This window comes from Siniperca chuatsi, linkage group LG4, assembly GCF_020085105.1.
Source record: "Siniperca chuatsi isolate FFG_IHB_CAS linkage group LG4, ASM2008510v1, whole genome shotgun sequence".
NCBI classification, from domain to species: Eukaryota; Metazoa; Chordata; class Actinopteri; order Centrarchiformes; family Sinipercidae; genus Siniperca; species Siniperca chuatsi.
The window spans coordinates 27,669,359-27,692,391 of record NC_058045.1 but is presented as its reverse complement, the minus strand read 5'-3'; the positions used below and the strand labels follow the sequence as shown (position 1 = coordinate 27,692,391).

General features: G+C 38.5%; 1 protein-coding gene across 5 annotated transcripts in view; it reads right to left on the bottom strand.

The window, feature by feature from the left end:
• lrrk2 (leucine-rich repeat kinase 2) overlaps positions 1-23,033 on the bottom strand; it is a 40,959-nt gene that overhangs the window by 16,851 nt on the left and 1,075 nt on the right. For 2 of the 5 annotated variants that reach the window (XM_044192427.1, XM_044192423.1), the window contains exons 2-28: positions 22,030-22,115; positions 21,032-21,141; positions 19,170-19,258; positions 18,942-19,049; positions 17,511-17,648; positions 16,656-16,790; positions 14,245-14,376; positions 13,303-13,422; positions 11,969-12,129; positions 11,783-11,862; positions 11,350-11,456; positions 10,450-10,579; positions 10,221-10,345; positions 9,479-9,606; positions 8,335-8,479; positions 7,720-7,859; positions 6,950-7,078; positions 6,173-6,343; positions 4,819-5,083; positions 4,401-4,589; positions 3,915-4,030; positions 3,632-3,704; positions 2,527-2,723; positions 2,182-2,432; positions 1,083-1,231; positions 483-576; positions 128-314 (exon numbers count right to left, since the gene is read on the bottom strand). In XM_044192427.1, the coding sequence (XP_044048362.1) occupies positions 128-314; positions 483-576; positions 1,083-1,231; positions 2,182-2,432; positions 2,527-2,723; positions 3,632-3,704; positions 3,915-4,030; positions 4,401-4,589; positions 4,819-5,083; positions 6,173-6,343; positions 6,950-7,078; positions 7,720-7,859; positions 8,335-8,479; positions 9,479-9,606; positions 10,221-10,345; positions 10,450-10,579; positions 11,350-11,456; positions 11,783-11,862; positions 11,969-12,129; positions 13,303-13,422; positions 14,245-14,376; positions 16,656-16,790; positions 17,511-17,648; positions 18,942-19,049; positions 19,170-19,258; positions 21,032-21,141; positions 22,030-22,115 (3,755 nt within the window). The remainder of the gene's footprint in view (positions 1-127; positions 315-482; positions 577-1,082; positions 1,232-2,181; positions 2,433-2,526; positions 2,724-3,631; positions 3,705-3,914; positions 4,031-4,400; positions 4,590-4,818; positions 5,084-6,172; positions 6,344-6,949; positions 7,079-7,719; positions 7,860-8,334; positions 8,480-9,478; positions 9,607-10,220; positions 10,346-10,449; positions 10,580-11,349; positions 11,457-11,782; positions 11,863-11,968; positions 12,130-13,302; positions 13,423-14,244; positions 14,377-16,655; positions 16,791-17,510; positions 17,649-18,941; positions 19,050-19,169; positions 19,259-21,031; positions 21,142-22,029; positions 22,116-23,033) is intronic. The other 3 variants (XM_044192425.1, XM_044192424.1, XM_044192426.1) reach the window with 3 other exon arrangements.

The window sequence follows — 23,033 nt, the reverse complement described above, 5'->3', positions numbered from 1 at the left end:
CAGGATATACTGTACTTTCAAAACATTCATTAGTTTAACACTGACTAGTAATAGTAACAATGAAATGAGGGCCCATGTTAGCTAAGAAAATCATGTAAACTTTTTTGGAAGGTAAATCATTCTTTACCTCGGTGAGCTTATTGTCACTCAGGTGGAGTTTCTCCAGTCTGGCCCATTTGTAGCTCGGTCCACTCAGATCCAGAGCTTTGATACAGTTCTGACTGAACATCAGCTCTCTGAGGTTGCTGGACTCCCAGAATCCTGGGCCAGGCAGAGCAGAAATGTTGTTGGTTCTCATGTCGACTGACCGCAAGCTGGACAAATAGAAGTATGAGAATTAAGTGTTTGTACTATTAGAGGGATGCATGAAATCTTTATCATACAGCCAAAAATCTAGCTTTGAGGCGTTAGCATCAATAGTTCACAAAATTGTATACATTAGAAATATGGAAATGTGAAAACTAGCTCAGTATCTGACTTACTTTGGGAGATTAAGTATAGCCTCAGGAATGTAAGTGAAGTTGTTGTTTGCTAGTTTCAGTGTCGTGATCTTGAACGGGAGGTGTGACAGGGAACCTGGAGAGGACAGTAAAAATCTTTTTGCGTTTCCACGTCACAAAATATAAATGTAGAACAACTGTTCATCGTACATTTTGGAGGAAAAAAATCCTTTCCTGAAATTCAACACTAAATAACTCAAGATTATATGGATCCATTCCACTCTCTGATATCTCTGACTGTCAATTTTGATAAAAGCTGAAGGCATGCTGCCTCTTTTTTCAGCGTGTTCTCATAGTTAAAATATTACCTGGACTGATCTGATGGGGGTGTTTTAATTAAAGGATAATAATGCCATTACAGATATGCGAACAGTCTGATTCTAATGTGTTTTGCTTAAATATTCTCAAATATTTTGTATGCTGTTTTGAAATGAAACCTGTGCATCTGTGTCTGTCCACATAATCTTATTCAGGGTCACGTGATGCTTGAGTGTATTCCAGAGTACACAGTAGGTAGATGAAGAAGGCACAGTACTTTTCAATTGCGGATTTTGAATCTCATAATCAGCAGATAGTACTCACAGATTTTGTTCATGGAAACATTGAAAGTTTCCAGTTTGGGGCAGCCGGTCAGGAAGTCTAGAGAAATATTCTCCACGCTGTTCTTGCTCACGTCAAGCAGCTTCACCTCCGGCAGATACAGAGGCACACAAAGCTCAGTTATACTGTTACTGAAAAGAGAAAGAAGAAAAACATTCTGCAACTAGACATATGGATGCATGATACTGTCATAAAATAACATAGTAATGTTTTTGCTGAGGAACCTGATTTGACATGAAAATTACAAAAGGGCAAAATTTGTCCAGCACATTAAAATGCCAAGCATGACTGTGTGGAGTGGAATTAGATGCTAATTATTATGTTTTAAATCCTGTTTGTTAGTCTGTTTGTTTAGGGAGCAGAATATCTCAAAAACATGTTGACTGTCTTCAACAAAATTTGTTCAAAAGTCAGACCACAGGCCATCATTAAATCAAACACTTTCTACATTAAAATAACAAAGAGGATTGTGCAGCATTGGTGGAGGTGTGTGCTCTTTGAGTGCCTTCTAGTAATCACTCTGGTCACTTGTACAGCACAGCAGTGATTTGTTTAGAAAGGTATCTGAGAAATCTGACCCATTAAGAAAATTAAATAGTGTTTACTATGATTTGGATTTACAGCAGCCAACAATCTAATCATATTTTTGTACTGATATGGTAGTTCAGGTCAGAGGCCACAACTTCAAAACCCTTATCAATAGATGTCATTATATAACCCATTAATGTCGCCCATTTCAGGAAATACCCCATAATCACTGGAGACGTGCCCGGCTATCTGCTATGCAATAAATTGTTGAAATCAAATTTCAAAATTTTCCACATTTCCTTCTTTCTGAAATGCAGAAGTCCAGAAAAATGGTATTATGTGGTTTTGGTTTGATAGCAATCAACACATCAAAACAATGAAAGTGACATAAATGTGAGTGCATTCACTTCCTAACTGCCAAAATGAAAACAGTTTCTTCATAGAACTTCATATCTACAAGTGCCCAAAAAGAATAAAACACTATAAAACTACACTTGAGTGGTATACAGTCACACTTTCCCTGCTCATCTGAGTATTCAAACCAGCAGCCTACCCTTCCATAACCAGCTCCTCCAGTTGATCCGTGGCGCGGCCCAGCTCGTGAGGGAATGTTGTGATTTTGTTGAAAGACAGATTTAGCTGCCGCAGTGATGGGCAGGTGACAGAGGGGTCAAAGGTCAGTAGGGGACCCACACAGTTACGAGAGACATTCAGCATGCTCAGTGAAAGCAGAGACAGCAGCTCCACTGGCAGCGACTGGAGCTGGTTTCCTTGCAGGTCCAGGCGAGTCAGACTCTTCAAACTCTGTGCCAAGTCAAAAACAAAAAAAAAAGCTTCAGCTTACATTTCCTTTAATCGTTTGATATCTTGGTGATTGTGCACAGATAAGATGCATTACCTGGCAAAGAGCTGAGGGAAACTCCAACAGACTGTTGTGGCTCAGATCCAGGCGGAGGAGATGCCCCAGCTGCTGCTGGACGAAGCTATCATCCATCAGACAGGACAGAGAGTCCAACTCGTTACCTGACAGGTCCAGCAGGTGGATCCTCTCCCTCTCTTTTGGCAGAGCAGCAGAGTTCTCACCAGATCCAAGTACTGAGGAGGCGACAAATCATTAACTAAGATCTGATGGAAAGAGTGTCGTAAGTCAAGAGCTTTCACATTTACAAAATTACTTAAGATGTTTGGAGCCTCTGTTGAAAGATGTACAATAACAAGACACTGCTGCTCTGATGAAGCTTTTAAAAAACAAAAAAGGAGCTTTTTGCATTTTCCAACTGATTTGCTACTGCAAAAACAGTAGCGTGTTTTGAAACTTACACCTAACTTTAGCCTCAGTTTTTTGTCTTTTAGTTAACAGAATAAGTATCCTGTTAAACTTTAGACATATATTTTTTTTAAAGGCTGTGAAGTTAAACCAAGGACCAAAGAAGATGTGATTTGTTTTCAGTGCGAATCTTCTTTCAAGGATTTTGTCAATCTTGTAAGAGGGCATTGAAACTTTTTGCTATTTTCTAATGAACTATTTTACTTAACTTGAATGAAAATAACCTGGCGCATGTATGCTATGTTTGTCTGTTACTATGTTTATTTGAAGAAGATCCAGGTCCAGATACAGTTAAGTAATGTCTGAACGTTTTCTATCTTTAACACATCCCACAACTGTTTTAACTTGAAGAGTATTTCATAACTATATAAAATTATATAATCCCTACTGATATTATTATTTAGCAGTGTATATCATGACATAAAATCAGTAGCAGTGTAGATCAGTATATAAGATCAGTTTTGGATATTGTTTGAATGACAGGCAGCAAGCTTCATCAGTTAACGAACTGTCACTGATCAAATATATATGCTCCCTTTTTAACATATGACAATGAAAGTTACATAACCATCAACATTTGTAGGTCACGTCAAACAGAAAAGCAAACAAAGTTTTGTTTTTGTGCAGCTGTGTTTGACAGAATGGGAATAAAGTTAAAGTGAATTGAATCTGATACCTTTTTGGCTCGAGCCAGTCCTTCCATATCGCCTGTGTATATGCTCACTGTGTTCATTCTCAGTTTGACCACTCTGGAAAAGGACAAAAAACACAGACAACAGAGAGAAGAACTGACAGTGAGGAAACAGGCGTACATTTGGGTGGGATTTAATTTACTACTATTATTAAGAAAGGGACTGCAAGGCATAAATGTCATTATGCAGTCCAATTAAACAATATTCTGTACTAAACATCACAAACCTCTTCATTAACAATTCTAAATGTTAATGAAGAGGTTTTACCTCTGCACTGGCATGTCTGCGACGCCCCTGCTTCCCTTTGAAGGACCCCCCCCACAACTCTTCTGTCGAATTATTATGCGGCTTTGGAGACAGAACCCCTGACAGTGAATCACTCCCTACAAAAGGAAAAGCACACAATGAGAGGTGAGGACATTATCATCAGAAGGTAAACAACATTTAATTATCAGAAATGTCATGTTTTTCCAATATGGGGTGCACTTTAGTTCAGGTATGTTAGAACAATATTTGTTACAGCTCCCTATTTCATGTAATCTAATTTTCAAAGCGTGCCGATTATCACTTGTAAAATGTAAATAAATGTATAAAGTATGTGTGCTGCCTGTGTTGGAACTCCACAGTGGATTATATTAATTTATATAGGTCAAACAGCTACTTTCAACTAAATTTAACCCCTGCTTGTGCTCTCTGTGTGGCATAAATGTCTGATGAACACACTGCGGGGTTAGCTATAGCCAACATCTTTACCATCACTCTCCATGTCGTCGTTGAAAAATAGGCTGTCGTCCATGGAGACAAAGCTGAAGCTGGAGTCGTCGCTCTCTTCAGAAATGTACCCAGAGGTCAGACAGGGGTCGGCCAGAGATCTCAGAGGACCACCGCTACTCTTGGACCTCTGGAAGGACTGAATGTACCTCGCCAAACTCATACCTTTACCTTAAAGACAGAAAACGGTACAAAGAAATTAAGATTAGGCTGCAACTAAATGTTAATTCCATTTGTCAATATTTTTTTTTCAAATATAACTGATAAACTGTTTAGTCTAGAAAATGTCAGAAAATTATGAAATCACAACTTTGTCTTCAAATTACTTGTTTTGTCCAAAACCAAAAGACAATCAATTTCCAGAGTTATGAAAAAAAAAAAAGCATCAACTCTTCCTCACTGCTGTTGTAATGGAGACTGTGTGTTCTGCCTCTTTCAGCCAGCAGGGGGCTGAGCCAGGCAGCGTCTAGGCGACCCAGCCTGAAGCCCCCAAGGCAGAGGGAACTGTTGTTGAGGTCCAGACCCAGGCGGCCCAGCAGCTGAATGACTGTGGGTCCGTCGTCCCGCTTCACGCTCACAGCCAGAGCCCTGCGGAGGTGCTGATCGTGGGCGCCTCGGCTGAGCAGAAGCTCCACCAGTTCAAGGGGTCCGCCTCTCTCACACACCTGAAAAAGACAGCACAGAGGCCATGATTGAGACTGAACTGATGATTATTCTAATTATTGATTAATCTATCTATTAGTAGGGCTGAGTATTGAAACTGAATTTGTTTTTGGTACAGTTTGAAATGTATCATCAGCACCAAGTATCGACAACTGTCAAGTACCAAAAGCTGACATCAAATGTCTGGCCTCATTCATAGTTTCGTTTACTTATACTTTGATTAAATATTTCCTCATTCAAATCTGAATTTTGACAATTTTAAACTATTTTATTTAGGAAAAGTTGTTATAATGGGTTTTGTAAAAAAACAAAACAAAAAAAAAAAAATTGTCAAAGTAAGGTGACAGGTATGGTTATCTGTACTGAAACTCAAGTATTGTATTCCCAGCATTATCTATTAGTCTATAAAATATCTACAAATATTGGCAAATGTCCATTACAAGTTACCATTGCTTTAATTAATGTTTTCTAAATTTCGAAAATCTAAATTGCCTATTTTGTCTCACCAACAGTAGAAAAAAAAACAACTCATTATTAAATTTACTATTATTAATTTATAATCAAATGAAATGCAGCAAATCCTCACAGTGGAGAAGCAGGAACCAGGAAATGTTTAGTGTTTCTACTTAATAAATGACAAACAACCTAATTCTGCTGATCGACTGATTAATTGGTCTTTTAATTTCAGCATTACCCTGAGTTTCTAAGTATGTTGTGCAGTATGTAATAAGAATTTTTTCTAGGTTTGTAGTCCAAAAATTGTCCAAACAAGAAGTGTCTACAATCATGCTCTGTGAGGCTGTACTTAGGCACCAATAGTTTCAGACATTTCAGTCTGGACCAAAGGACAAACCAACACTGCCATTCCTAGAGAGCCACGCCAATAGCGTGGCTAAAAATGTCCACATTCCAGATCAAGATCAGATTTTGGCCAATTCTGTTCTGGACTTTTCTGAGATAAAATGCTAAATGAACAAAGACTGGCATGAGTGAAAACATAACTTCCCTTTGCTGGTAAAAGGCAACAAATTAAACATGAGCAACTGAATATTTTCCCTAATCCTGGCCTGTGAGGTTTTGTGGCCTCTGACCTGGTAGATGAGAGATTCTGTTTTGGTCTTCTTATTGATGTCGGCGCCAAGCTCGATCAGACACTCTGCCAATGTCGTGTCTCCGTCCTCGCAGGCCTTTTCCAGCATGCTGTAGTGTAGCTCTGAGTCGCACCACATCTTAGACAGAGCTAGGCACACCGACTTACGCAGCTGACAGCAGACAGAGAGGGAGAAGAGAAAGTTAAAGAAGGCAAAAGTGTTCCTGTACAAATCTGTTTTATTTACTTATGGTGAAGGTTTCCACTCTTTCTAGCAAGGCATTTTCTAAGAACTTTCCAAGAAGTAGACAAGTAGTAGACAAGTGGCCTACATGCCTAATCTGAACAGTATTCAAACATGTCTGGTATGTCCTGCATGGTCCTTTTGTATTGTATGTTCCCTTGTGTGTACAGTACGGCCTGTGGTTCAACATGCCTGCTGATACACAGAATGTGAAGACCGAAACTAAGACTGAAACACTTGATATTTCCATGTACATGTAGTTACATCATTTTTTTTAATTAAAGTGCATTTTATGACAGCAGATCAAACTGGAAAAGTCAAGAATCTGGGAAAATGCTGCCTTGGTTCTTTTGGAAAAGAATAATTAAGAGATAAATACTCTTCAAAAGGTTTTTTTTTTATAGAATTACCTTTTCTGATTTTATTTGCTTGTCTGGAACTTGATCTGTGAATTGAGTTTTCAAGGGTGCAGAGGACTAACCAAAAAAACTGAAAAAAAGAGGAGTAAATTGTGGTTCGTCGTGTCCAGCTCACCGGGTTGTTGCTCTGGTCACGAGTCTCCTCTCTGAGGTGTTGGAAGATCTGCCTGTCAAAGTCTTCTCTCTGCAGTACAGCAGCTGCTCCTGAACAGGCGTCCAGCATCCTCAAAGCCACCTGAAAACACTGCGGGACACACGACCAGAGACAGATCACAAGTTTATAAGCACAAAACTATCATCAGTAACAGAAGTCAAGTGAATTTTACTTACAGTATATAACCCAAAATAACAATATACAAATTTGCCTCAAAGTGCTTTACATCAGATAGCAGATAGCTGCTAGTTGGACTACCACTGTAAATGTGAAAAGTAGCGAGCAAATGTATGTAAACAGAAGTTATTGGCTGGTTTTTAATTCTGAGAAACAATGTAAAATTGTAAGGTAAGAACTCAAGTTTAAAGCAGGGCTGCAGGATGAGGCAGTGACGATATTCATAACATAATTTGTGATGATTCTCAGCAGTCAAAATGTTGGAGTTGGTCACTGCTTCAAAGAGCTGTTAACTCTAAAATAACTTAATTTCTATGAGTTTCAGTGGAGAGTTGTGGTGTCGAATCATCTACCTGCTAAATCTTGACAAGCTGTCAAGAATGAAATTTCAGTGTAAGCACTTGATGATAAAAGATGAGAAACGAATATTTATCTTGTATCGTGTTTAAAAACAGAATGAAAAAGTCACTGCAACACTTTTCCTGATAAAAAACAAAATGCACATCTATGGACCCGATTTAGCACATTTTATCAAAGCAAAACACTCAGGTCACCTTCAGGAGCATCTCAGAGTCTTCTTTGTACTGGATGAGAGAGGCGACCACAACGGAGGCCAGAACAGGTACGATCATCCTCGACAGCTTCTTCTTGGATACGAGGTAGCTGAGCAGGGTAAGACCCCAGTAGTGTATCTCTGGAAGAAGTTGGGAAGTTAGTGAAAGCACGGCTAGTCATTTTTAATACTGAAATCATAATATTTAAAATGTTCAGATGAGTGAGTTTTTTTAACTCCACTATCCAACCACTGTACTGTAACCACTGCTGCTTTTACTTTTCTTCTGGAACTAATTATCGTTCACTACAACTAAAGTACCTCCAAAGGTTCCTAGACCGAACCTCAAGAGGGGGACAGATAGGAGCAATGACTAATGAAAGACATATTACTGTTGTGTCAGTTAAATAATTTATTAGCCATAGGTGCCCTGACTATCAGTGTAGAGGTAACACAATGCTGTGAATTCTGTTTAAGACATGATTTCCAAATCAATGTTATGACAAGGTTTAGCTGGTTTTTCCTCTCTCCAATGCAATGATGAAACTAACAATAATCTAATTTGGGTTCATTTAGGCTATGGGCTATTAAAGACAATAGTATACTGTTAGTATACCTCGTTCCTGTGGGAACATCTGTAGTGTATGCAGCACTGTGTCTATCGCCCCCTGTTGGCAGAGCAAGTCCACTGCTCCGGAGCAGTCAGCCAGAACAGAGAGCACCTTCAGTCCACACTTCTGTATGATCGAGCTGCTAATGAACTGCACACAGATACAAACAGCACTGAATATCATGCTGGTTGAAGCTATTTATACTGTGTCTGCATAAATAACAAATATCGTTGTAAAAAAAAAAAAGCAATGTTCTAGTACTGTGGGTTATTACAGGGCAACAAAAAAAACAGCAGTTAAAGAAATACAGTGCACAACACGCATGCTTCAACATCTTGATAAATATCACCATTTTACCACAATCTATCTTAGTATAATGCATGACCATAAGATTACAACAAAAACATTACAGCTTTCATGAAGGTAGGATTTATTGCAAGGCTGATGTATTGGACTGCATTCGTATTTGCTGGGTGTTCATAATAAATTTATATAAATTGTTAAGCACTATACAGCGTTTGAAAAACAACCTGAAGTTTAAGATTTAGGGTTCACTCTGTCAACCAAGCACAAACTGTAAATCACTTGCTATCTTAAAAAGAATTGTTTTGACTCACCTAAAGCAGATAATTGACTTGTAATCATTAAAAGAGATTAATGAGATGGGAAGACTCTTCTACTAAGTCTGAGATTTACACATTGCAAGACAGATAAAATGGATAATATTTTTGTTGGAATAATGAAAATAGCAGATAGATAGCCCCTCTCACCTTTAATCATTCTTTTAACTTCATGCTTTACCATTCATGAATAACAATGCGCAAATTATATAGAGCTACGTAAAGACTTAAAGACTTTTCTTGTTTTTGACAAAAAGATTGTCAAATAAAACATTTTTTTTCTGTCAGTCATTGAGTAAATGTAGATGTCACATCTGTCAACATTGGCACTGACACTGTTTTTGTCCGTGTTTACCATCCCACTCTCAGGCAGAGTGGTACCAAACATGAATAACATGAGGGGAAAAACCACTCACCATTCATTCATACCAGTAATTGGAAAATACTTCTTAGAAATGTAATCACATAAGACTGAAAGAAAATGGAGAGAATTAGAGAGATTTTCTGGGGTTAGTCAGTGTGTTCATACCCTGTTGAGAACCTCCAGGTAGAGGGTGTGAGCTCCTTCCACCACACACTGGTTTTTCAGGACCTTCAGCGACACGTCGGCCATGTCAGGATCTGCGACCGAGACGCCGTGCTCCCTTAAACTCCTGTCTGGGAATTCACACACACAAAGGGAACAAGTGAAGACAAAGAGGCAAGCAAACATACAGACACAACTGCTCTGTTATCAATCACTAATCTAATTAGGAGTGTTACAAGTACAGTGCTGGGAGCAGCGGAAGAGTACTCCTCCTGACCTTTCTGAAAAGTAGCTAGAGTTATCTTGTTTTAGCTCTCTTTTGGGCTCCACCAAATTCAGAGAAAAATATCTGTTTATTTAGCTGCTAGATGTTCCACTTTCTTCACCAGCTAGTCGCTAACTTTGTTGTGTCTGATGTTGCTGGGCAGGCAGTGTACAGTGCGTTTATCAGAGCTTGTTGTCTGAAAACGAGGTGAGACTGAACCAGACAGTACATGTGGTGGTGATAAGTCGCTGTGTGTTCATCACTACAAGCAGAGCGTGAGCAGAAATGGACACATGAAATGGAGTAATAGAAAAATATATGGCTGTCACCAAAATAACTTCACCAACAAGAAATCTAACCAAAAAGATCAGCTTACACACAACATTTGATTGGCAGGTCACCTCTGGGCTGAGCATATACACCACAGAAAGAGCACTTATATGTTGGCAAAATGAGATAAGAAAATACAGTTGAGTGTACCTGGGCAGAGGAAGACCAGGCTGGCCTGCAGAGCCTCCAGCTGGACCTCTGGCTGGAAGTTGTGGACCTTCATGGTGCTGAGGATCTGACTCATGGCCATGTTCAACTCATCTAGACTGGCTGTCCTACAGACATAAGAGACAGGTTTCACTCCCAAAATAAATATGAATGTCATTGATTTTGAACATTTTGAGAAAATATTGTGGATGGAAACTGTGTTTGTGCCCACCTTCCCTGGAAGAGCAGGCTGAGCAGTTTGCAGGCGCTGATGGAAACTTCAGCTGAGGTTGAATGTCTCTTCATCATCTCCACTAGGTTGACGTGGAGGCCACTGGACAGCAGCAGAGAACGCATTTTACCTGCAAAAAAAGCAGACATTCACTGTATGAGCCAAAAAACTGTATTTATAAACAGTTGAACCTGTACAGATTAGATAAGTAGGGTTTTACTACATCAGTGTTTTTCAGAAAGCTCTACTGAAACTTTGAATCTGAAACGTACAGTATATGCAATCACTTTTAGAATTAACTTTCTAGTACTCTGTACTGTCTGTTTTATTGATGATGACGGGATCATCCATACTGCACGCTAGATTTCATCATATTACACAGCAATTACTCTGAAATTATTTCTGTACCAGTTTTACTAATAATTTTTCAGCCAAACAGCCTAACATGTTGAAGATAACATAACACTTTATCAAATATACAAAGTAGATGTTGAAACATAATTCTACATAAGCACTAAGTGTTAGCATGCATGTGTGTGTTTTTCCACTTAGTCCCATCTGTGCACATTGGATATTAAACCTGCAATAACTATTTTTTTTGCCATTTGGGGACAGTGGAAAGTGGTGAACACAAAATTGACATATTTTCACCCTATCAACCTTTCAAGCTGATAGGGTGAACTTGTTAGCAAACAGTTGCTTATTTATAGAGCAACATGATCATTAATTTGGAGTTGTGTTTCTGGCCACCTGATGAATGTAAGTCCACTAGTCACTCTCTCTTAGCTCTGTTATCTGGCTTTTCACCTTTCATACATTGTTTTCACATTGTCATTTGATACACTGTTATGACAAAAATATAAAGTATAGCCACTTCATTCTATACTGGTGAAGACTCACCGTTGTGTGTGATGAGCGTGGCAATGGCACTGGTAGCAGCTTCAAACACACTGGGAGAGGAGGAGTGGAGCAGCATGGCCGCCATTAACTGTCTGTGAACAGGAGTCCTGAAAACAACCACTGTCATCACATTCTCTCATCATACATTTTTATACATTTCTTAAGCATCCCTCGTGACGTGCATAGCAAGACTTGCACAACACTAAATTATTTTCTTGATTCTAATAGAGGTCACAGATAATTTACCATTATTTTCTGTTCGGCTTTTTCTTTTCTGCTAAGAAAGTCTCCATATGTGACAACTACAGACATTTTAACCTTTCACAATCTGGCATATGTGCTTACAGGGTGAATAATGCCGCAAACAAGTGCCAAACAGTGTTAAACATCTGTAGAAGATGTGTTGGTGGTATTTCATTGTTTCAGGGTGTACCTCTCGTTCTGCTCCTCTTCTGAATGGTTCACTCCAGCTCCGTGCAGTAACAGATTGTGAATGGCCCAGCTTGCAGCTTCCTGAGGCAGCGGAAGTGATTCACACAAGTTAGAGTCTTTGATTTTTAAAAATGATTCTATGTTAATTATTTTCTGTAGCTCGGGGGCCAGAAGAAGTTGGACTGACCTGAACAGCTGGCTCAGCAGCGTGGAGCTCCAGTGCCATACAGCAGGCCTCCATCCAGCCCAGGCCCATGTCCTCCACCTCCTCCCTACCCCTGTTCTCCTCCTCCTCTCCTTCCTCCAGACCCTGCTCGGCCACCGCTTTGTTCTTCACGATGGTTGCAGCTGACAGAGGGAGACAGTATGGTGTAATTACTGGTCCGTACAAGATCTAATCTAACCATTAAATTATATTCATTGGCTATATGAGGTCTTCTGTTCTTACCAACAGTGACTGATTCTCTTTTTATTTGAATATAACAAGGGAATAAGGTTACAGTACTGTAGTTAAAGCAAAGTATAAAAGTCCTGAATGCCCTCACTTTAATAAACAATGTACACATAAAAACAGCAGTATCAAAAGTGACACTATGTGAAAGATTTTATGATCACATTAAAAATGTTACACGAGGGTTTAAACAAGGAGAAGAGATAAGTGTGTTTTGATGGTGAGCTGCTACTTTTGATTTAAACCTGGAGGAAGACTTCCTAATTAATTTTTAATTTTTGGCTTCTATTCAGGGATTCTGCACTGTTCACCCAAATTAAATCTAAAGCTTTTTTAATACCACATAGAAAGCAATATAATACCTTTTTCATGTCATACTGGTCAAAGAATGACGGAAAACCAGTAGGGACAGCAGGGCCTACAATGATTAATTTTGTGCATGTTTCTATTGACATTTATATTACATTTTGTCAGTACTTTCAAGCTGTATATAGCAATAATTCCTAGCAATATAAGTAATCAATAAACGCGACCTGGACCCAGATAAGTGGCAGAAAATTGATGGATAAATTAACAAATAAAAAATGATTAATTGATTTAAGGTAATTTAAGTTTTTGTTCAAATTGACACTTATGAGTCGATCAGCTTCCTAGCTACTTTGACTAGCAGTACCAACGGTGTTTGCTACAGGTCTGATGATGCTGACTTGAAACGCCACAAAAAAGGATTACAGCCTCCTGCCAATCCAATGTCGCACCAGTCTCACTTGTACCCTGTCTACTGCACAGCCTGGAAACAGCTGTCAGCTATTCATGTTCATATTTAGCACCCTGGAAAATATGAGCTGGTGGTACATGGCTGACGACTTGAGGAAATCAGTCTGCATAGTCACAATATATAGAGAATGTGCGGTTTTTGTACCCTCATATAATTGATCTTCTCTTGTATAACACTGCTATGTGACGATGTTGAAGTCAAGCAATTGTTCTGATGTCTCCATCACTAATCCATCTGTGTGTGGACATAAATAAACGAGTTAAATATAGTATGTATGAGTGTGCGTCCTCACTGAGGTCAGCCAGGCAGGAGAGAGCGGCCGCTTGCAGGGTGGCGTTGTTGGGGAAAGCTTGACAGGCTCTCACAGCGACCCTCTGGACACCGTTCAGTACCAGGATGTTGTAGTAACTCTCTACAAGAGAGACACAAAACGAGCGCACCCTGGATTAAACCAATGCCTCTAATGACCTCTTTAATCTTAATCTGTCAACTAGCAAACACATTATCTTATCAGGATGAATAAAATCCAAACTGCACTGTATTAATAGTAATGATTCATTGATTTCACAAACAGTGTTATCATTACAGACTGTCAACAAATGAGATACTCCAAGTTACAAGTTATTCATTTACAGTGCATCTGAGAGTTTGTTTGTTTTTTAAAAACATGGTGCGCACGCTCTACCAGGTGAGCTACCAGGGCGCCCTGCATCTGAGAATGTTTAAGTGTTGGTTCCAGTGAAGTAAACTACGGAAATATGCAACCAAAACACATTTTTTATCCCCCAAAGAAGTAAGTATTCAGCTAATTATGTATGTACTAGCTTATTTCTAACATTTTGAAATAAGAAGCTGTTATATATACAACTTGTTCTAAAACAACAGGGAGTGGCCAGGGAGTTAAACTGGCCACCAAACCATACTATCCTACCCAAACTGTTGCTTACAAAAAGATTTTAGCACAACATACAGTATTTATGAAATAAAAAGATAACTATAATAAGTTAGAAGGAAGTTTCTTATACTAATACCCAATACCTTTGGATCTATTTAACTTGGACAAATGGACAAAAGTGGTGGGAGAAACACTCAACTTATCCACAAATTAAACCAACTGAAAAACTCTACTGGAGGTGGGAGGGGGAATATTAAAATGAGACATATACATTAATATACGTTGTTAATATCTGGCTCAGTCTGTGGAAATTTTGTACATTTGACCCCTGGGTCTGACCTGATGTAAACCTCCTGAACAGGCAGCAGGCAGTCTCCTGCAGCTCCTCCACCTCAGGGAAGGCGTCCATGGCGGCGATGATCACGCTGTAGCAGCGAGCGCCTCCCGACATCAACATCTCCACGTTACTGCCTGGAAGAGAAAAGCTAATGAACTCAAAACAAATGTTGACGCTATCTCTGCTTTTTGCTTTTCAAGTTACAACCTTCATGTTTTGGCTGGATTTGATGATTTTGACCCACAATCAAAATATAAAGTGATCTTTCAGGATTATACTATACAGCATGATGCAATACACATCACAATATGTAAAATGTGAGTCAGTCTATAGTTGTATAAAAAGAACAGTGTGAATAGCATGGTAGGTACTGATTTGCAGTCACAACTGTACCATTTTAGATTCCTAAACCAAAAAAGAATTGATGTTAGCAAATTCACGATGGACAACACAAGAAAAGAAAAATAGCAAATAAAAGGAAAGACAAGAAGGAGATCAGAAATGTCCTTTACAATTAAAAGAGAGTGGTATCTCCAAATAGCCTGGAATCCCCCAATGACTATGATAAATGGTACATCTGTGAAAAACATACTGTAGATTAAAGTGGAAACAATGTTCATGAATTAACAATGTCAACTTTTCCACTTTTTGTTTAGGTCAAGCTCCACTTTTCATGCAGAAATCATCCAGCTAAATAGAATTTCAGTGTAGAGCAATTCTCAGTTTGTTCTTAGTCATGTTTTACGTTAATCTTGCTTTTACTGAAATAAAAGTAATAAGTCATCCGCTAGATTTGGCCTGTTTTTCAGAGAATATTTATAATATGATGTCTGTTGTGTGACAAGCTTTTAATACAGACGGAGAACCAACTGTACATATATATATATACACACACACACACTGTATATACAGTATATACAATAAGACTGTATTCAAAGAACGCTTCATTTTTACCAGAATACATAAGCTACTGCAGTCACAAACATAACATAAGTAACATAAGTGATCAAGCTTCTTTATGCAAGACAAGGAGCACTGCGAAAGCAAAACAACTTTTAGAAAATAGCCTGGCCATAACATCTGCATGGCCGATATTTTTTAGGTTATCACAGATATATCTGTATCAGCGAATATGATAGCCGACAAGTAAAAAGATACTGCAGTGCAGAAATGAAAATGTATGTTTGAGGTCATTTAGAAACAGCGTCGTCTTTACATACTTTGTCTTCTAAAGAGCACTGACGAGTTTATTTTACAACCATATAAAAACTCATATTTTGATCAAATGGAAGTGATCCTTTATTTTGATCTTTAATAACCAAATGGAAGTGATCCTTAGCAAATATGCTTGGTAATATTATGTATTTAAGTTAAAAAACTAATAAAGGGTAAAATAGCATTATTTGATCAATCTCAAATGCTGAAATATTGATATTGTGATCAGCCTTAAAATCCAGTGGTTTATGTTAACAGAAGCCCCATATGTTATTTTTCTTTTATGTTCCATATTTAGGTTATTTGTATTCATCTTTATTTTTTCTATATTGTTGCCATATGTTTCTACTTTTTTTAATACTGTAAGATTAACTGAATGACAAATGTTTCATGTTGTTGTGCTTTTCTTACATGGAAAATGTTTTTGCATGTGATTGAAACTTGAAAAAAAAAAAACAACATGATCCAAGAAAAAATTAAATCCTTGTAATACAAGGATTTAAGGCCTCCCTGCATTCTAATAATTGCATTTGCTGTTCCAAAAATTAAAATTTTCATGGAAATGTTGAAAGACTCCCAATTATCTATTATATTACTATCAAGGAGTTGCTGTGTTCCTCACCATGAGGGAATTTCCACGAAGATTTGACTATTTTCAACAAACACCGCTCTCCTGTGCCACAAACAGCTGTTCTGACGCTGCAGCTCAACGTCACAACATGTTTACTGGTGTTTGTGGTATAATCTGATTTACATCAAGACTGTTTAATAAGCGTTACAATGATATCATGGGCTGGTGGTGAGGCTAGAAATAGACCACGTGAAATAAAGAAAGAAAAGGGCTGATGTTTGACTTGCGTCCTCCATGATCAACATGTGGTGTAACACATCAGTAATTAGTTGAGAGAAAGCACATTGCTAAACCTCGCCACATAAAGACAACTACTCTGAATCTATCCATTTAGCCTCACCAGACTGAGGTTCAAACCAAACCTTTACTCTTTAATATGACAATATGTCTCTGGACTATGTTGAGAGATCAATCAGTCGATCTGGGATCATTGTATAGTAGGATTCAAAAATCAGGTTTGAAGAGCGCTTACATATCAGCCCTCTTTACTAATCGAGTAGTAAAGTCCAGTTCTTTTCTTTCCCTCTTAAACCTCATAAGCATAACTGGGGTGTAACGAGGTCTTACCAGGACGAGCAAGTGGGAGCAGCACCTTCATGGCCTGCAGGAGCAGCTCGGGGCTGTCCGGGAACCTCTGCAGCGCCGCCAGAACCACAACATGATCCTGGTTCTCCACAAACTCCACGAGGTGGTCATCACTTACTGGAAACACAGACACGAGAAAGACATTCAGCTACTGTACGCAAGCATATAGCAAAAACAGCTAGCTAAAATACTAACTTTTACATACAGGAATAAATATTAGCTAGCTGACATGCTAAAAGTTACATGCTAAATGTGAGCCTGTTAACCCTTAATAGTTGTTGCATGTTAACCCATGTTAACCTGTTATGTTAGCATATTAGTAGGTAAGTATGCTAACCTTACCTGTGCTCTGAGATGGATGCTTAGTTAGCATTAGGCTGAGCCTAAGTGCAGCTGAGGCTGATGAGGCACAGCTTAGCCAAATTAAAGTTGAGTCTGAATATGTGGAGCTGAACCTGACAAAATGTCCTAAAATGGCCAACTTACAGATGATAAACCACCAGATAAACTCTTTTTATTTAGGTAACAATAACATGGTAAGTGGTAAGAAACAAATAATAGCAAAGTTTTGCTCCATGTGATGAGTATTACAGTCTCACAGGACTCCAAGCATAGCTAAAGACTGTTAGCATAGTAGCTAGTATAATATATTTACTAGAATAAAAGTCAGACAAGTGTCACTGTTGTTTCCAGTACATGATACAGATCCAGAAACATCTAAAATACTCTGCTATAGGGCAGGGTAGCCTATACTTGCCAGAGAATATTAAGACAAAGAAAAAATATATTACTCTACATGCAAGTATACATAGGAGGTTAGAGTGTGTGTCTGCTCACCTCTTTGCAGAAGGGACTGCAGGGCTCCACAGCCTTGGAGCTGCACTTCTTCACTGGTAGGAAACTTCTTCATCGCCTGCACCACCAGGCCAAACACATCCTCCTCCTCCTCCTCCAGCATCAGCAGAGGAATCATGTCTACATAACCATGAATTAAACAAAGCATAAAAACAAGTCCGGCGCCTTAATGAGGTTGAATTCTAAACATTACAAATAACAGTTTGAATTGCAATACCTATTCAGTGATGTTGCTAGGTACGCCTCCCGCTTCTCTGACGCGTTAAAATCCGAAAGGACGCAGTAAACTCGCTGTTGATGCCATATTTTTTTCCCTGAATGCTACAGTGTGAACAACAAATACGTGTTATGAGTCGGTGTTTAATTCGGCGTGTATCCGATCCACCAACCAGCACGTATTTTAGTGAGAAATCTTAATTTTTGAAACGTTCGCCTCTCATTCCCACGGTCTTCTCCCACTAAAATAGCACAGCTAAACAACGGAGGCTGGTAGCGAGTTGAGGCGACATAATCCAAAATGTGAAGCACGGAAAGTATGTAAGTACGGAAATACAGTTTATCTTTACGGATTACATTGATGCCAAATTGACAAGAAGACTGTCGACATATAACGCCTTGTATCTTGTGTTTCTAGAGTTATGTGTTTTTGCGGACACGTAAAGGAATTGTTAATATGTCATATTTCTTAAAGGGAGTTTGGCGTAATATTTTCCCCGGAGCGCACAGGGAGCTTCAGTTTAATTCAAACGGCTAATACTATATGTATTTTTTAATGTTTTGTCAGCACTACAGAAACGCTAGATAACTGCTAAAGTATGATACGGTTGTCTGACGTTGACTGTGGTTAGTTATTGGTTTGATTAATGGGTTACAGTCTAATAATGTGTGTTTGTATTGATTACTGACGGTGGCTGATCAGGCTAATTATCAGTTTCTAACGGCAGTATGCAGTAAATGGTCTGTGTGCGTGTTTTTAAACTACTTTAGTTACTAATTAAACATGATGTGCTTGATGGTGTTACGACTCCTGATTAAACTTGAAACTTGAAACCTGATGAAAAAGCTAATATTTCTCTGTATAGTATGACCTCCTCTTTCTGTCAGCTGCATTGTATTTACAGATTTTGGAATTTTATTTGTTTAATTTTCAACACACAGAAACAGGAAGTCTTTGGGTTGCTTAATTATTGTCCTTGGCAGTGCAGCCAAGCATGGAGAAATATAGTCCACTGCAAACTAGATTAGAAATGACCATAACTAAAGAGATTATTTAAGGAAATAGATTCAAATGTTGCTCTAAAAATAAACTACAAAAAGACAATGAGTTTTATTGAAGTAGCCTTTGAAAGGGGAACCCCTACATACCACAGTTGGAAAATACTGTTATACACAGATTTATAGCCAGATACTTACATGTGGACTGTGTTTTTTTTATGTTTAAATAAAAACATAAACCTTTCTGTTGTTGCTTTGCGTTCCTGATCAAATATTCCAATGAGATGTAGAATCGCCGTTCACAAACTATGAGCACAGAAAAGACTATTAAACTGACTTTCAGTCTTTTAGCGTTCGTGCTGGCGTCATATGTAGCAAGAGTGACGCCCTGATGTGTTGTGGCATATCTCCTGTGTAGTCGTGTACCTGATCTGAGCAGAAGAGTCAGGGCTCTGAGTCCAACCATGTTCACCCTGCAGTCTGTTCTGTACTGCGATAGTACCTTCAGGATCTCACTGGAGAACACATGAGTACAGGCAAAACATTAACCAGGGCTGCAGCCAAGACAAAGGGATTCAAGACTGAGACTTAAGTCAATTAAATAATTTTACTGTCTGCATGAAAGGGCCTAACTTTTGCAAACTTAAAGAAAATAAGTTAAGATACTGCATATTTTTAAATAGTTTTAAACTAGATGCTGATTTACAGACCTGCATATCATTAGGTCAAAAACTATTTCCTATAACCTCTTAACGTCTGAGCACCCTTGTGTACTCAGAACAAAAAAAATAATCAAACAGCTTGGTGGAAGTGATTTGGAGGAAGACAGCAAACACAAAAGGAACTGAAAACGTCACTTGGGGAAAAAATGGTAGGTACAACTGAAATATGACCACAACGGGAACTGAAAACTGAAAATAACCTCAGTATTATTTGCACCAGGAACATCTGACAGCTACAATATATTAACGTAAGTAAAAAATGGATGTAGATGAGGTGAAGTGGCTTAAATTCATTCACACTTTGTCAGAGGGCCCAGCTCAGATGTGGAATGATGCTTTTACATTTGGACACTCATGATGGTGGTATTGATGAACAAGTAGTTAAACTGGATTATATCAGTGCTCTCACACATATTCTGAGAAATCTTCAAATCCATGAAACTCAACAGAAGCAACCAACAAAAAAATCAAAAAACAAACAACAAAAATCAACATTACGCTTATGATTAATGTAACTGCAATATTAGGTAATAATGTTAGGTAACTCTCAAAACTGTTGAGGTTTTTACTTTTTACTTCTTTTTGGGACATTTACCTTGTACATCAGGATGTGATTCATGTTTGAAAGGGGTTTACAGCCATGCTTGTGGCAGTACAGCGCTGCTTTGAGCGAATTGCTAACATCAGTTTTCTAGCATGCCCACAATGACAATGCTAACATGCTGATATTTAGCAGGAGTAATGTTTACTATAATCACCATCTTACTTTAACGTGCACTAAACACAAAGTACAGCTGAGGCATGTCATTAGTTTTGCAGATATTTAAGTAAGTATTTGGCAAATTACTTTTTTTTTTTTTTTTTTTTTTTTTTTTTTTTTTAAATCGGATGGTGGTGCTACTGTAAGTGAAAAATGAACGGATCACCAAAGTTATTACATCTGATCCTGAAGGGGACATGAATGTCTGTACTAAAACCTCATTGCAATCCATCAAATAGTTGTTGAGACATTTCGTTCAAAATCATGAATGTCAACCTCGTGGTGGCGCTAGAGGAAAAGTCAGGGGATCGCCAAAGTCAGTAGGAGACATCGTCTGTACAAAATGATGTGCCAGTCTATTATGTGGATGTTGACATATTTGACTGGATACGTGAAGTCTTTGATCTGAGCTTGACGAAAAGTCAAGGCATCGCCATTGTCATTAGAATTAATCCTCTCTGGATCTTGAATGTCTGTAGACAGACTGACATTGCCATCCCTAGAGCCATGCCACTAACATGGCTGAAAATTACAAATGAAAATACTGACATTGCTTTGCCCTAGTTGGGGGCAAAATGTGTATCACAACTTTTTTTAAAGATACAGTATGTAGTAGAGGTTCGACCGAATTCATGGCTTCCTTTGAACATGAATGCTATGTAATCTGATCGACTGTGTTGGCGGGATATTGTCATGTACCTTCATGTGACACAAGCCGTTAGGGCGGTAGGATAAGAAAATATGAACTAACTTCTGCACAACTAACAGTAGCAGCTACAGCATCCAATAAGTACGTCTTTACTTACTGGTGCACTCCCAGTACCTCCCAGTCCTTGGATACCTGCAGAGGTCTGGTCAGCTGGTCCAGAGTAGCGGGGCATATTTCAATCAGCCGACAAAGCAATGACCAACCCACCTGTAGCATGAAGATCACACCGTCACAGTTAGGCTGAAGTGAATAGGGCAGTCAAACAACCAACATAAAACCAAAGAAAAATAATCATTCCTAGATAGATGAAGGAAAACAACTTTGAATTTCTAACTGAAATCCAAATCAGCCACTTGTGTTTTGGCAATGACAGGAGCCAATGTCTATTTTACATGTATGATGCTCGAGCAATTTTCCAGCTGAGGACTTTTTTTAAAAAAATCAAAAATTGTTTGACTCCACTGTAGCAGAGCCAGAAGCAATAACCTTCCACAACCAATATAGAGTCTCTATCTTAAGCGTTATATGCTTGAGACATAATCCAACGTGTATGGGCTTTAAATGATGTACAGTACCTGACAACAACTGCCTACAGCTCTTAAAGAGAAACCTCAGAATACTTCAAATCTGATTTTGTTTTATCCTTCAAATGAGTCTGTTATGACTGAGCGTCTCACAATCTGGCTTTTGGTTTGTGCCAATGCTGCAGTCTCACCTCTGATAAACTCAGAGACACAATAAACATGCTAAATCAGGCATAGGCATGTCAGCAGTGGATGACTTTTAAGCTACAGTCCACAGAGCAGAAACCGTCTTAGCAGGTGACGCTGTTGTACACACTCCAACACCTGTGTGTCTAGTTTAAGATGGCACACTATTCTGTTTCCTTTCAGCACTTTAAAGACTGACGCTCGGACCTTTGTCATTAAAATAAGCTGTGTTCAAAGCCACCACATGAAGTTTGTTCTCTCTGTTTAGGCAGACAGCGTTCAAGATGGCCCATTTTGTTGTGAAGGAATAACACACTGCTGATGCAAAAAGGAAAAATAAACTACACAATCAAAGGTTTGTGAGGTTTCTAATGTCTTGCAGTACCTGCTGGACTCTTCGGCTGCTGATGTAGGATGACAGCACCAGCATGAGGGGGGCATGGACATCTTTGTCTTCAAACAGCTCAGCTGCTGCATCAAAGCGCAGCAGATGAGAAGACATGATGTGACAAGTTAGCTACGCAGTCTTTAACACTCATTTCTATTTTTGAATGCATATAGGACGGCTTGGAGAATAGTCTGGCAATAACAAGGATTCCATTATAAGAGAGTAGTTGTTTTTTGTTGATTTGGTTGTTAAGCTGAGCAATGCTCAATCACAGCAATGATGGAAACACACTGATAAGAATACATAGAAGAGATGAAATCATGGAAAATTGAACTGACAAGTCTGTGCAGCAGAGAAAAGGATAAGTTAAGGTGTACCATTTTAATACCACCCATACCAAACTTAACTACAGCAATGCATCCATGTTCCTATGTGTCATATCTGCAAACTACAATTATTTGGTGAATTCAGTGCAGTAAAAGTACCGGGTATAAAATTGTGCAAAATCCCCCCCAAAACATTCCATAAATATACTAAAACTCCTAATCTGCGGATAAGGAAACCAAACCAACGGGTTAAACGATTTTAAGACCAAACAAAACAGTAATTAAGTAAAACCAGGTCACTCTAAAGAAGTGGTGGAAAGTACAACAACAAAGTACATTTAATAAAGTGTTTTTGAGGTACTTGTACTTTCCTTTGAGTATTTCCATTCTCTGCAACTTTTTGCTTCTTCTCCCTTTCATCTAAGAAGAAAATATTGTACTTTGTCCCCCTTCACATTTATCGCACAGCTATAGTTACTGGTTACTTTGGAGATTAAGATCTCAAATATATGATCAGTTTATAAAATATGATGCACTGTTACAGATTAAAACTACTGTACCCTCCTACAGTATATAAAGATAATAAAATAAGATCCACCAACTGCAACATTAAAATGATGCTTTGCATGTTAATGCATCATAAATAATGATACAATAATACAATATAAAATTAAC